General features: G+C 40.7%; 1 protein-coding gene and 1 long non-coding RNA gene across 2 annotated transcripts; one reads left to right on the forward strand and one right to left on the reverse strand.

Annotated features, from left to right (window-relative positions):
- Window positions 1-1,740: 1,740 nt before the first annotated feature.
- Window positions 1,741-2,075, forward strand: LOC116701589 (uncharacterized). Its single transcript, XR_004334960.1, has 2 exons — window positions 1,741-1,975; window positions 2,009-2,075. It is a non-coding gene; the product is annotated as an uncharacterized LOC116701589 (long non-coding RNA).
- A 282-nt stretch (window positions 2,076-2,357) lies between these two features.
- On the reverse strand, window positions 2,358-15,541 carry tfap2e (transcription factor AP-2 epsilon). The gene is given in 9 exon segments (XM_032535322.1): window positions 2,358-2,678; window positions 3,749-3,887; window positions 4,387-4,404; window positions 4,407-4,463; window positions 4,466-4,503; window positions 6,842-7,073; window positions 10,589-10,643; window positions 12,651-13,091; window positions 15,197-15,541. Coding segments are annotated over 9 exon segments (1,281 nt in total). The 5' UTR covers window positions 15,236-15,541; the 3' UTR covers window positions 2,358-2,416.
- Window positions 15,542-15,884: the final 343 nt, after the last annotated feature.

A 15,884-nucleotide genomic window follows, 5' to 3' on the forward strand; every position in this document is an offset into this window, starting at 1 on the left:
ATTGACACAGGAGGGTAATGAGATGGGAGGAGAGAAAGGGAGATATAGGGAGGTAGAAATGAGTGATGTTTGAGAGTGTACGAGCAGACGACACATGTATGTGCAGTCCCTGGAAAGCAGTAATTGTGTTGAGTATCTAATCCTGGTTAAATAAAGTGAAGGACTGTGCAGGGAGGTGAGAGGTGGTTGATGGGAGAAATGTGAAACAGATGGGTTGAGGGGGATCTGGGGTGTGTGTGTGTGGCTTGTTGGGCGCTGCGGGTCGCACCGCTACCTCCGCTCTCCCAGGTACTACAGTGTTCAGGGCTGCAGCTGTGACGCCACTGTCTCCCTAGGCCCCTGATGGAGCTCTGCATGCATAGAGGGGCCCTGTTTTTGTTTGAGTGGCCTCTTGGGGTGCACACAGAAAATGTATGACATGTAACATTTATAGTTTTAAATTAACAGTAGAAGTGATCTATCAAGCTACAAGACTAAGAGTTTACAGCCACGCTAACGGCTCTGTGAGGCTGTACTTAAGCTTTCAGCTAAATGCTAACGTCATTGTGTTAATATGCTCACAGTGACAATGCTAACATGTTGATAATTACCCGTGTTAGGGTTAGGGTTCCCCATCTTAGTTTGGCGTATTAGCATGCTAACATTTGCTATTTTGCACAAACACAAAATACAACTGGGAATGATGGGAAGGTCTTGAATTCAGCATAAATCATTAATTTTGGTACCAAATTTTAAGGCAATTCATGCGGTAGTTGATGGGATATTATACTTACAAAGATACAAATATCAAGCTCATGGTGGTGCTAGAAGGAAAAGCCAGAGAATCATTTGGGCACATCCTCTGGGAAGCATGAATGTCTGTACAAATTTATATCCAAACCCATCTAGAAGATGTTGAGAAATGTCACTGGATAAGTAAAAACTTTGACCTGCTAACAGTGCTAGAAGAAAAGTCAAAAGATCACCAAAGTCATTAGGATTCATCCTCTAGGAAACATGAATGTCTGTTCAACATTTCATAACAATCCATGTTATTGTTGTTGAGATATTTCAGTCCGGACCACAGTGCTGGACAGAGCTACATTGCCATCCCTGAAAATGAAATGCCAAACATTTACTGGTTTTGGCTGTTTTTTTTCTGTTTAATATTGTATTGTAATTGTAAATTGAATATCTTTTGGTTTTGGACTGTTAGTCAGATAACACAAGCTCACTGAATACATGACATTAGGCTCCTAGAAAGTGTAATGGACATTTCACACTATTTTCTGACATTTTATAGGCTAAGCAATTAACTAAACAAATCGACACGTCAATCAATGACGAAATTAAGTGTTGGTTGCAGCCCTCGCTATGACCTTCCTGTTGCAGTCACAATAGACTTTGTCTACAGGGATCAATAAAACATAGTATTGCAACAAATGGAAACAGGAAGCATTTACAGTAAGAGCACAATAAAAGCCCATTGTCACCGTTGGATTTAAAGTAAGTTGAAATGGGCGGTTGCATTTAAAAAGGTACCTGAAGGTGCCATTACTTTTTATTGTTCTGATAATCCAAATGAACACATAAAAGCAAAGTCATGAAACTAAACGGATCAGGTCTTAATTCTTTAATAATATATTACATTTATGTCGTAATACAATAATAATAACAACAGTAATAACATTAATAATAAACATACACAGAAAGTACAAAATGATTTGTGTTTTTAAGTTACCAACACATAGTACTTCAAAATAAAAGAAACAAAATCTCCTTTAGCTGCCTTTGACTCCTCCTTACCCCGCTGTTAGAGACCCCAGAGAATTCAACTTCCCAAGACCAGCCACTAAGTACATATGGAAGCTGTGTTCGTCCAATCAAGTAGAGTTAAAAGTCTCCCAAAGTTCAAGAGGAGCAAAGAGCAGGTTGTTGTCTCGGATATGGCTTTACGACACTTCCCAGATGAGTTCAGTCCAAAAAAATGTGTGTGGTGTGTGTGTCTGTGTGTGTGTGTGTGTGTGAGAGAGAGAGAGTGACTGATAAATGCAGGGGTTTCTATAACACAGATAAAGGTGACATGTTTACAAAAAAAGAGGGGGAAATAAATACAGCCATATGTAGGTACTCATCCTGAAGAGATGTCTTGGAGACGCCATCATGACACAAACCAGCTACTGAGAAAAGAGGTCCATGCGTCATGTTGAGTGAGGTGGTTGTGGACACACATTACAGTACAGATATCATCATGATCCCTGCCTCCTTGATGAGATAGACTGCAGAGGGTTTTTTTCTGGGAGGTAAAAGTCTCAGTTTTTATCCTGAAGGCGAAGGTAAAGAAGCAGAGGGGCACCGGTTAGTCTTTTCCCCACTTATCTCTTCCTTTCTGCCTCTCATCTCATCCATCCATCAACATATCTTGTATGTCCTCCCTCTATTTGCGGTGCTTCATCTCCTTGTCGTGGTGGCTCTTCCCTCCACCCTCTCCTTTATCCAGCATTTTGATCGCCTCCATCAAGTAGCTCTGGAAGGCGGAGAGCGCGGCGCAGATGGCGGGAGTACCGAAGCCGTGGGTGAGCAGACTGAAGTGGGTGAGGCTTCCCTGGACGCCAGGCTCCAGGCAGGGGTTGGGTCGACTGCCACCCAGAGGAGAGCGGTCCTGGGACATCATGTCCACAAACTCCTTACAGATCTCCCTGAGAAGAACAAAGACGAGACATTAGTTTGTCATTTTATAAATCTTGGATGAATGAATAAATATTTTAGAAGCATTTATTCTTTGTGCAGGTGCCTTGTTTCTTGATAAAGTTTTTGCCTTTTGGCCATTGCACGTAGAATATAATTTAAGTTCACACTTTGTACAACATTGTGGCCTTGCAAGGTTTTGGAAATCTAACATTTGACATTGAAAGTGGGACTAAAAAAAATAGAGTGTTGTGAAGGTGGCTGTGGAGGTGGGCATGGTCTGCAATCAGCAGCAGTGGAGGGAGGCGGGGGCTGGATCAGGAGAGCAGCGCCAGGTGAGTTTATTGTCTCAGTTGATCGTTGTACTAATTAAACTCTCCCTCTACACTCAGTAGCGGGCTGGACCTTCAGATGTCTGCCAAACACCACAGAGACAGGACTGTGAGAGACTGTTATGTTGGTTCTTTGTCAAAACGTTGTGAGCAACGGGCTGTGCGACTGCCAGTAGCCTGGCTGAGGGAGGAGCGCGGTTGGTAGTAAATCAGGTGCTGTTTGTTCATGTAAACCTTGCTCACATTCTTATAAAACAGATTAAGTTTGTAATTCATAAAAGCTCTTGATATGACCAAAGCATTTAAATATAGTCCTCTCTTGGTATTTTACAACAATGAATTCTATCAGCATTTGGCTTGGATTTGGAAGCACTAACTGTCCTGAATTACTCTTAAAGGGGCACTCCACAAGAGACTGAAGCAGCAAAAGACAAAATCTCTTAAACTTTTACTCACCAGTGTTGTTTAAGCACCAAAAATGCTGAATCCTACACTTCCCATAATGCAGTTTAATAGCATTTTTTGTTCGGCCCTCCCTGTCTGGTCAGTGTTCACATCTTTCAAACTCCATGCCCTTTGGTTTGTAAAACATTTCTTATTTATTCTACAAGCCCACGCTGGAATTACTCAAGTGATGCAACTTGATAAAACTCCCGTTAGTACTCCCCATGACCAGCAAATTGACTTTGACATGTAAAACCATTGGAATGCTCCTTTAAAATGTACAGCGGGAGGGATAAGGCACTCACTTGGTGGCGAGCAGCATACTGCGCCGTGTTGGGAGCTGGTCCGGTTCGCTCTGCCTGCACAGATACTCAGCTGTGGCTTTGGCTGGAAACTCTGTCTCACAGACATAACCAAAGTCCCGCGCCAGATGGACGGCCTCACCTGGAGGAGGAGGGGAGTGTTTCTATTAGAACAGAGCCAACTAGTACACAAAGGGATAGTCTTCTGTGTTAGTTAGACAAAAAGCAGCTCTACTTCTGTCTATTTAAGAGTCAAATGTCGGTGCTTCAGTTTAGATTTCATATCAGATGATAATCCATATTTATACCTGATACACATTTAAAAGACTGCTTTAACTGCTCGGGTCAGATCAGGTCAAGAGACAAAAATGCAGACATTTTTCTCACTTTCACTACTCAAACAGTTCACTGCTCTTTGGCTTTGTGAGGCAGCCGCAGCTTTTTCAAATGACACCATCCATGCATGCATCCACCCATGCTATGACTTGTTTATTCATGTCTGCTCATGCGTGGATATTTCTATGTGTATATGTGTCTCTATTTGTCAGGATGTATGCAGGTCAGTGTGTGTGTGTGTGTGTGTGTGTGTGTGTGTGTGTGTGTTTGCTTTGCGTGCGTGTGTTTGGTGTGTGTGTCCCTACCCTCCACTAGAGATGTAGGAGAGTGACGTTGGCTGCCTTGCGTCGCCCGGCGGGCAGGTTGAGGCCAATCTTCTCCAACGCTCTCTCAGACAGCGGCCACCATTCTTTGACTTCGCCTGGGGGAGACAGAGAGAGCAGTTTTAGGAGATGGTCCTTGTGTTGTGTGTGTGTGTGTGTGAGTTTTGTAGTGGTGTGTTTTTTTTATCCCTGTGTCTATGGCTGTGTGCATTTGTGTGTGTGTGTGTGTGCATTTATGTAAGTGAATGTGAAGCTAAAATCTCCCTACAGTATGTTCTCTGTCAACACTGATAGTGTCTTGTATATTTCTGTGTTTTTAGCGGCAACTTTATTTGCTTTTGCCTGTTCTTAACCTTTTCTTTACTCTTAAATATCTGAATTTAAGAACATTTCAATATTTATTTATACATAAATAAATATAATGTACTTATCAATGTAATTATCAAAAGTAATACTTGTTATTTAGAAAATATTGTTGTGGTATATTGTTATGTTTTTTATTATTGGAATATAAGGTTTCATGTATTAATGTGGAAGTAGCATTTCCCTGTTGTAGATGGTTAAGGTGGAGCTTATTTTGATTACTTTATATAATGTTGGGTGGTGAATCTGTAACAATGCATTGTATTTTTACAAACTGATCGTTTATTTCATATGTAAATTCTTAATGTCCAAAGTAACCAGTAACTACAGCTGTCAAATAATTGTAGCGGAGTAAAGAAGTACTGATACCTCAAAATGATAGGCACTGATTTATTATCAGTGGGGTAGCTGTATCTCTCCTCTGAGGAGGTTTACAATATTTACTACCCTTTAGATCTTTTAATTATCTCCTCTTAAAGTATTTCAGCCAGCAACCCGAATCATAAAGTTGTTCTCTTGCCCCGAGGCGGTGGTTCATTAAACCACATTGCTTCTCTTGTGATTTAGTCCCATGACCCATTTTGGATCCTCAGCTCTGGCCCTTTAGTTCACTTAAAGCTCTCTTATTCTAAAAAGCTTTAGGAAAATGGAGTAGACCATGTTCACATCAAGAGTCCCTGTCGCGTGGTTTAAAGGTCCCATGACATGCTGCTCTTTGGATGCTTTTATACAGTATAGACCTTAGTGGTTCCCTAATACCATAGCTGAAGACTCCTTCCCAAAATTCAGCCTTGGTGCAGAATTAAAGCCAGTCCCACAATGTGCTTTCCTTAGTATGTGCCATTTCTGAGTCTGTAGCTTTTGAGGAGGAAAGAGGGGGGGCACGGTGGAGGCTGGGGGTGTGGCCTTGACCAACTGCCACTTTGCTGGTTTGAAAGCCATGATGTCTCTCTCTCATGGGCGGGCCAAATCTCTGGGCAGGCAAAGCAGAGAAAGGGGAGGTAACCTTGGCCCATATGATCTCATAAGGAGCAAGATTCCAGATCGGCTTATCTGAGCTTTCATTTTCTCAAAGGCAGAGCAGGATACCCAGGGCTCGGTTTACACCTATCGCTATTTCTAGCCACTGGGGGACCGTAGGCAGGCTGGGGGAACTCATATTAATGTTAAAAAACCTCATAAAGTGAAATTTTCATGCCATGGGACCTTCAAAGTATTTTGCCTAAAATCTATACTCACAAATTCAATAAGGAAGCAGTCTGATTCCAAAGCTTAAAGGTGCAATGTGTAGTATTTTCAGTTTGTCCTTGTTACATTATTTTTCTTACATTTGTAAGCTTCAACGAAAAACAAGATGTTTTTGGTAGCTTCTATCTCTGCCCTGCAGTGTTATTCATGCGACTGAGTTAAAACTACATTTTAATTCAACTCCGCATCTTGTTTTTTTCTCATTTATTGGACTAAAAATGGATTCATATTTTTTTCCTCAAACTCCATCCACAGTCTACGGGAGCCTGAAACCTCCTGAAAGCTTCTTTTCCACTAGAAGAACAGCCCAGCCTTCCTGTTTTGTGCCATAAAGAAGCAACTCTGTGCAGTAAAACAATCCAATTAAAAATGCAATGTAAAGGTTGGTGGAGGCTTCCAAAACCCCTCTTTGATGGTGTTGTCTTTTGATCATTATGGTAAAAGTTTGTAATCACAATTGTTGCAGGTTAGTGAGTCTTAAGATCTGAACTACATCAGTCTAGTTAACCTACTTACACATACTTGACCCTTTTATAGATGACCAACGTTGAGTACCTTGCATATGTCTATAAACTATAACAGTTGAACTAAGGAAAGATTTTCTCTTCTCACAATGTTGCATTTTATGTTTAGAGGCTTGATGAGGTAAGATTCGCCAGTGTAACAGCAGAGTTGAGAAAAGTGCGACAAGGTCTGGAGTTACTGACTTAAGGCATATTTTTGTCTTTAAGTGTAGGCTTGGAGTTCAAAAACACAACTCTTAAATTTTCTTAATTTAAGAGTTCCTTAAATATCACACCCTCTTCGTTCCCCAGGTTCCTCTCACCTGCGCAGAACTCCACCCAGCAGAGAGGCGTTGAGGCACTCAGGCGGAGAGAGGCGTCGCTGCACCTCCCCGACAGTCACCTTGTACTTAGAGGTGGAGCTGAGCAGCGAGAGGCGACCCGGGACCGAACAGAAAACCTCGGCTGGGTTGGACACGGCTCCCATACCGAGACCCTCCTTACCGAGGGACAAGATAGAAAGGGATGACCCGTTTAGCTTGGACGGGATGGGAACTAGGAGAGAAATAAAGAAGGTAGAAAAGAGAAAAAGAAAGTTCAGATTTATTTGCATGCAAATTTTACATGTTTTAGACTATTTGCATTATTTGTGTCAAACAAAAATTTGAAAATCAAAGCTGCAAAAAGTTTACCGGCAACAAAAACGAGATGAAAAGGGGAACCATCAATCTTAACATATGTCGTCTGTAAAGACAATTTGTGTGAATGACAGTGTGACAGCATGCCCCTCCTCTCCTGATTAATCTATTCAGTGTAATGTTCTCCCCTGCGTCGGCAGCTCTAATTCTGGAGAGCTGCTTGTTGATTCTGATGTTTAAACTGCAGGTGGTTGTGTTTTAACTCTGCATTCTTAAATAGCTTTATTTCTCACCTTCAAAAGCTCTATTCACACTCACTTTTCTGCACTTTGGTAAACCTTTAGGATGTGTTTTTCTGTATGTCTGGTTTGAGAGGAGGAGGGGGCTCAAAACCAATTGCCTGAAGACTTTTCCAACCACTTTAGGAGTTTAAGAGCAACGGGGCCTTTATTAAGAAGCATCTCCTTGAATTGTTAGTTAGCCAGAATACCTGTTGCAGCACTGATATTGCAAGGTCTTTCACTTGCTAATAATGATTTCTGTTGGCATTGAGACCAAAGTCCATGTCATCTTTTAAACCTTTGTTATGTTATGTGGTGTTAATTTGTGTTGATGAAATTATCTTTGGAGTCTTAATCTTAAATCCTAAATCCACTGAATCTGCAGTAGTGTTGGCAGAAATCCTCAGAATTGAGAGGATTGAAAGGAAGCAACCCCTGTGTGTGTGTGTGTGTGTGTGTGTGTGTGTGTGTGTGTGTGTGTCTGTCTGCCTGTCTGTCTGTCTGTCTGTGTGTGTGTGTGTGTGTCAGTGTCCTGCCTCTAATCTGTTGTTTGTGTGTTTCTGGTTGTGTGTTGTGTTTAAATGCCTACAGTTCCTTCAGAAAGAAACACCATTTCCTTTTTATGTATATTTTGGTGAATTCAAAGCAGTTTACAAGGAACTGTCAAAAAATATTTTCATGCATTCATCTGTAAACTTGTTGTAAATAAATGTGTGTTGATCTACTTCTATACTTATGAGGACCACAATTTCTAGCAAGAATAGAAAGAGCAAATAGAGCTCTACCTCATTGGTTCATGGGGCTGTTTTTGGACTTCATTTCTGGGCTCATAGTCATCCAAATGATTTTCCATTCACCTCTAGTGATCCCTAGCCATGCAGATGCACTTGTTTTTTGTGCCTAGGTTTTGAGATACTGATGTTTTCTGCCTTCAACCCAATACAAAGGAACTAAAAAAATGTATGTCTAAAAATCAGTTTTCATTGGAAAAGGCAAGAAGCTATTGGCTGAGGAAATAGTACTAATAAAAAAAAACATTTAAAAAAACTGAGTTAATTGGTAAACAGTATTCAGAAGAATGACTTGCTGTTGCATATTTTGAATGGGATTTTTTAAGGCTGTGAGCACCTCACAACAAAATCCCATTCAATGTTGTGGAGGCAGAAAGATGGACAACCTAGACAAATTAAACCAAACCTATCAGCATGAGTGGACACCACAAAGCTAAGTAAGAGAAATAATATATGTTTTAAAAGGAAATGTAATGCCTTTATTAATAAGTCGACAGTAGAGAGATAACAGAAATCGAGAGGAGAGAAATGCGCAATGACATGCAACAAACCCCCACCCTCCCAAAAACATGTTTTTCTTGTAATGTGGGAGAAACAGCCCTTTAAGGTGAGCTAGGAAATTAATTAAGGCAATAAAGGTGTTTATACGAATGGGCAATATGAACCTACATTTAAAACAATGTCAATATTCTTGTTTGCACTCTCTCTCTCTCTCTCTCTCTCTCTGTAGTCTCTCCAATCCTGATGGCTCTGCAATTTTCCTTTCTCTCTCCCCTTTAAAAATTAATAAATCTGGATAACTGTACAGTGAAAAGAGGGATCTCCCCTTGCACTCTTTGGGCGAAGGGAGGCCTCGTTACAACGCCCTGCTGTGCAATGCAGACTGAAAGAATCTCTTAAAATCCTCTCATTCACAAGCAGCTGATCAGCCAGCCGGCGAGGCCACAGAGCAGCAGAGTTTCCTCTAAAGCTCTCTCTCTTTCTCCTTTGTCATCTCTCTGCCCCTCCCTCCCTCTCTTTCTTTCTTTCTCTTATCGTCTTTGACTCTTTCTGCTGTGCCTCCCACTCTTTATCTCCCCCCTTTTTCCGTGTCTTTTTTTTCCTATATTCTGTCACGTTCTCTTCTCCCTATTGGATTTTCTTATTCATGAGGGCTTTAGGTTTGCTCTACTATCTGCTATTCTGTAAGTGCTTGCCGGTGAAAGTCTCGCTGTGGTAATTGATCAATTCTAAGCGTTTGGCAAACAAGTGGAATCACTGTCACTTAATCAAATGACTGCTGGTTTTGCAGTTTGAATCAAGCTAGAAATTTGTAGTATGTGCCTCCTCTTCCTCAGGGACCTGATTTGGAGAATTAAAACCATGTCTTGAAAAAGCGTAATGACAATGAGAGGTTCAGGTCAGTAAGGGGTTTGGATATTTAGAATTAGGACGCCTGAATGTATTCAAAATGTGAATGGATAATGTTCAAGATTCACATTTGTTCTTTATTTCAAAAATACGCAAAAGCACATCACATGTTATGCTGTCATTCAGTTTATAACACAATAGGTGTCATCTCTAGCATGATTTCCGAGCAAACGTTCACATTTTTTTGTTGCTGCAGCACTACACACCCAAACTGGCCCATCTATCATATCAGGCAAGGATTTCACAGAATTACACTCCACCAGCTACAAATCCAACAGGATTTTTCTAATCGTGCCCCTGTGTTTCCTGCAACTCAGAGTCGTAATATTAGAGTGATACTCTGCAAATTTCCCCACAACTCCTCTTTTATCATGTTCCCCTCAGTTTTCTTCTTTGCCCCACTTCTCCCCACCTCATCATTCTAATCCTCTCTCTCTCTCTCTCTCTCTCCTCTCTCTCTCTCTCTCTCTCATATGACCATGAACAGTTCATTAAGAATGTGTGCCTTTGGGGTGAAGTCTGCAGCTGAGTATTAGAGGACTTCTTGACTTCAAATGAAATAGCAAAACAATTATTATAGTGTGTGTGGTGTGTGTGTGTGTGTGTGTGTGTGTGTGTGTGGTGTGTGTGTGTGTGTGGTGTGTGTGAGCGATAGAGAGAAAAGAAGAGAGACTGGTGTTGCCCCAAACACAAAACCCCCTTCAGCATGTATAGCACATTATATAGGTACACTTAGCACACAAATGCACCACACACACACACACACACACACACACACACACACACACACACACACACACACCACACCACACACACACACACACACACACACACACACACAACACAAACACACCCACAACACACCACACACACACACCACACACACACACACACACACACACACACACACACACACACACACACACACACAGAACTCTCCCACCTCTTACCTTTTTTAATGACAGAGTGGTCGAGGATGCCCAGGGCTGATCCTTCCTCCATTCCCTGTGTCAGACAGACAGACAGTCACTATCATTTATCCACTGGCCTCAGAGCCAAAATACACATTTATATACACACTAAAATACACGCTCACACACAGCTTTTCTCTCTCAGGCCAAAGCAAGATGGACTATCCAACGTTAGGTTTTCCCTCGCAGCACATATGAACAACTATCTATATCTGAGTAAATAAAAAATATGTTAGGCTACTCTTATTTGATTTAGTTTATTTGTGCAGATGGAAAGCAGGAACGATGGTAAATGGAAGTTATGATTGATGATTTAACATTTTAAACAGATTTGTTCATATTATTACACAGCTTGCCATTTGATGTTAAATTTGTAGAATCATATAAACATTTGTGTTATTTACGAGTTTATTGGTTGGTTAATAAATCATTCATTTGGACAAGATGCCACAAATCTACTTATTCATTAAAAATACAATTAAAGAAATACCGTCATTATTTAAACTTTTATATTTGTATTAATGTAATTTTTTGCGTAGAAATTTAATAATTTCCAATACGTCAAAAAGATAAAAAAAAAAGATATATCTTTCACTATGCTTAGGTAAAAGTTATATGTGAATGAAGTATGAAATATGCTTTAATATTAATCACAAACAGCCACCGCAGTTCACCGATTCAAAAATTAAATTAAAGCATTTTCAGATGATTTGATCTTTTCATTCACTGAGGATGAAATTGTCTTGCTGTGCGATTCTCGGATGTTTCCTTTGTGGTGTATTTATAAGAGGATTCAAACGCGAAGGATATAATCCATTAATCAAATAAAGGTCCTTGTCAAGTGGGAGCGTTTAACAGTAACATGCCCGGGTTGACTCCTTGCCTGGCGCTCGTCTCAAACGTTTCTTTTCTATTAATGACCGTGCACATCAATTGGTCTCGGTGTGTTTTTCTGCGACGAGGCAACAAACAGCGTCTGCAGCTGCACCTGCTGCAGGGAAGCTGACTGCTCAATAAACCATAGAAACTATTCTTCTCCCCAAAAAACCTGCAGAAAGCAAAAGGCTGCAGAATCAATTTGTCTTTGAGTGAAACTTCGGATACTGCAGGAATACCCTCACCAATAATAAGACGGGCAAATGTCCCCAAAAATTATTCATATCGTATTTTTATAGATCTAAAATCTTAAAAACTCAGAAAATTATTCATTATTTTCATTTAGTCAACACAACTCACACTACTTCCTCCTATTGTAATCCCATATATAAAGAAGGATTCCTTTCATTCAACTCATTTTTGATGAAACACAAAATTCTTAAAGAATAGCTACGTATTCAGGCCATCTACAATTCACACCTGACAAAATGGAGGATCGTTATCTAATATAGTTTTATTCATTCGTATTTATTTATATAAATATAATCAAATTTTGAAGAGAAAATAAAACATTTCTAATATTGTTGCAGAAATGTCAGGGCTGACATCTCACTTCAACAGTAGTCTAGGAGATGCAATTTTTTCCTTCTTTTTTGGATAACAGACACCAAAACTGCTCATGTGAATTTTTTAAAATTTTAAATTCAAATAAAATAACATACAGTTCTGAAGTAGTTACAAAAAAATATAAATAACAGGTTAAACATTCAAAATTAATTAAATTAATAACAACATGTAGCAGTCCTTACTTAAATGTGTTTACTTAAAATCTATTTAATTAATGTGAGCTATATTCATCATGATGTGTGTCTTTTAAAAGAAATGGAAGATAAATTGCCTTAAGGGCCACTTGCAAACAACCACGTCTTTTTAAGTATAAGAGAAATGTTTGCACTTATTTTCTGTCACATGAGGTTAATATAACTGGATTGGAATAGAGAAACATAAAGAGTCAAAGAAGCTCAGAGGAGATTTTGTAGAGAAGAGTTCATGTTTGTGCGCACTGATACCAAGTGACTTTTACGCACGGTCTTCCCAGAGCGCAGCGCCATCGCTAACGCAACTAAAGGATGGAAAGCCAAAATAAATACATAAATAAAGTCACCTGAATATCGTCCAGGCCGTGATGTCCCAGTTGCATCCCGAGAGGACCGTCCCCGAGAGCGGCCGCACCTTCTCCGAGACCGTGCAGCAGCCGAGGGACAGCTGCATACTCCCGCCGGGGGTCGAGGCTCAGAGCCCGGTGCGACTGTGAAAGGAGTCCCCCGTCGTCGGAGCGCGACCTCTGCGAGTGCCATGCCACTTGCTGATGCTGATGGATGGAGTTGATGGAGGTGTAGGGGTCTGACAGGTGGGAATATGAGTCCTGGCTTTGGGAGTATGGCAGGGAGGACTGGGGATAGGGGGGAGGGAAGTACGGAGGCTGGAAGTCAGAGGCCGGAGTGTGGCAGAGCGGGGGAGCCGAGGAGTAAGCGGCCTGGTTCAGGGAGGACAGCTGGGAGAGGCGCCCGCTCGGCGAAGAGCCGCTTAGTCCGTCTGCCCGGTCCTGCAGGAAAAATGTAGAAGTTTGCTTCATATCAGGAGTTCAAAGTCTTCGTCAAACTGTTCTCCCAAGGGTGCAACACTACACTGACTATTTCATCAAATGTTAGATTTCAAAAGTTATATCCTCCCGGAAATATAGTAATTATTTAAAAAAAAACTAAAACAAAAATCGCAAACTAAAAATATATAAAGACGAGTTCAATATTACACAAAACAGCAATAACCCACAAATAAATGTATTTCTATTTTTTATTAGATGGTTGGAAATAGCAGCAGCGCTTGAAGTGATGCGCACCGGCAGAAGACGCCTTTGGCATCGCTGCTGAACAGTGTCAGGAAGGTCACGGCCACCAAGGAGCTGCACAAAGGACAGGTAATGCACAACAACACGCTGCTCCGGGAGGGGGGGTTACATCTGTAAATAATCTGTCATAGTGTCAACAAAACCACATTGACCCCACAAGTGAAAATGAAAGAGGTTTATTCAGACTGACAAGGTGTAGAAAACTAAATGGGATCTTAATGTGACTTTAGAAGTGTATTCCCTCATGTAACAGCATGCGTGTGTAAAAACATGTAGTCCACTAGCCTACATTTCTGCTCGAACGCATCCTGGTAAAATTGGATTTTTTAAAGCTGGGTCACCCAGATCAATGCTGTTGTTGTGGAACAATGTCCATTATCTGCCAGGCAGAGAGGCCCGCTGCCAGGTTTAAGCACACATATATTTGTCATCACCCACACTGTGCAAACTTGTGTGTCCATCATTTTAGTCTAACAAAGTTTATAGTTAAGGTTGTAAAACGCAATAACACTCCTCCAGACACATGGACTACCACTCTGTCTCGACATGTCACAGTTTGTGCAGCGAGTGGACATTTCACTGTCAGTCGGTCTCACTTGCTGTGACACTGTGCAGACAAAGACCATCTCCGCGGACATATGCGCGGCGCCGCAACACTAAACTCAGTGTCAGAAAGGCTCATTGGGAAGTACACTTGACCCTTATGATTCTACTGGAGAGCAAAGAACACATTTAAAAAAAAAAAAGTGTATTTACTTGTCAGACAAAAAAAAAATCAGGATCATAAGCCGATATTGTGCAAGCTGACAGTTGATGTCACACGTTTAAAAATGCAACACGTAAATCATAAAGTATTTCTTTATACCTAATTTACCCGAATCTTTTAGACTCAGTCTACTGACACTCGGAATAGAAAATAAACTCTTTCTTAAATTGAGTTACATTAATTACATTAATGAACAGACACCAGCAGTCCAAATAGCGTAAAAAACACTAGTCTCTATTAAACTCACCATAGCCGAATAGGTGTGGATTAACATCTGGACTTCTCTGAATTCACCCAAATTTAAAATTCAACAGGGTGCGCAGGCTTCCAACGACTGAAAGATGTCACCAAATGCTCCGGTATGTACTCCAGGCTGTTTTTAACGGTCCATTAAATTCAAAGGTGTTATTTACTTTTCCTTCTCTCTGTTTAACGGATGTCTTTACGCGGAGATGAAAAGCTGCTGTCAGATACACAGACACGCGCACAACACACACAGAGTCCTACAGACTCTCCATGAGCGCACTACTTATAGGTTTTGCGCGCACCCGGCAGAATGAGGGGAGGGGTCGTCAGGGTCTCTTTCTCTTAAAGAGATATATTCATTCAATTATCCTCCGTTAATTCACACACACACTGTACTTTTACATTTATTGTTTGTTTGGTTTAAAAAAGGCACTGAATCATAGTCTGGGCTTTGCGCACCCAGAAAGACTATTCAATTTCCTCTATGTTTATTCCAAGAAGCATCTCAACAAAAATCATTTAAAGAAGAAAATTATATTCTCACATTTTCAACGTCCAGGTTAAGACTACAGTCGCGGATATCCAGGTCTCTCTAGTTACAAGTTTGGGATTTTTATCAGTTATACACTTCAAATAAATCAAATTTCTCCAAATATTTTCCTCATCTTCTTTTAAAAACAAGCCAACGGGCCCAACATGTGCAACCTTTTACGCAATGAGGATACCCATTACAGATCTAAAGCTGCCAAAAGATACAAGGGCACCAATAAAAACAGAAAAAACAATTTACCTGCAGAACGTCAGTCTTGGTTCTGGATTTCCAGAGCATGGTGGTGCCGGGGGCTGTCAGTCTGGTTGTCAGGCTGCAGCTGAGGGGTTAATGTGACGCGGTGGATGGAGAGGAGACCGGCTGAAGGTACAGAGAGGAGTGAGTTAGTTTGAGAGATGATGCAGGAGTTTGTATGGATGGGTGTTGGGGAGGGGGGGGGGTAAAAAAGAAGAAAAGGGCGGGAGGTGACAGGAGTCGCAGAGGGGGTAACTAAAAACTTTTCACGGTTTGTGCATGGACTACTATAGGATCAGGGATGAAATGTTGAAGATGGCGATAATCACAAGGAAATGAATCACCGATATTAACAAAAACGTGATTTTTTAGTTTTTTTGTTGTAAATGTATGTCACCATAAAGATATTCTAAACTGAGAAACATATTTATCCAAATATTTGCAAAACAATACATATAAACTTAGATTTAATACTTTATTGAGATGAGTCACTTTTCTACAACGTTTTTAACGAAAGCACTGTTAATAACAGAATACACACATACTTATTTTTAATTCCTTTTCATGCTTTCTCTAACATTTCTCTGCATAAAAAAAATAGTTGTTTTACTAAATCAGGAATCAGCAGAATTGGGGGGGGGGACTTAAACAAGAAAACAAAAACAAAAACCACTTCAAAGTTGTGCACTCACAT

Source organism: Etheostoma spectabile, chromosome 14, assembly GCF_008692095.1.
Source record: "Etheostoma spectabile isolate EspeVRDwgs_2016 chromosome 14, UIUC_Espe_1.0, whole genome shotgun sequence".
NCBI lineage: Eukaryota > Metazoa > Chordata > Actinopteri > Perciformes > Percidae > Etheostoma > Etheostoma spectabile.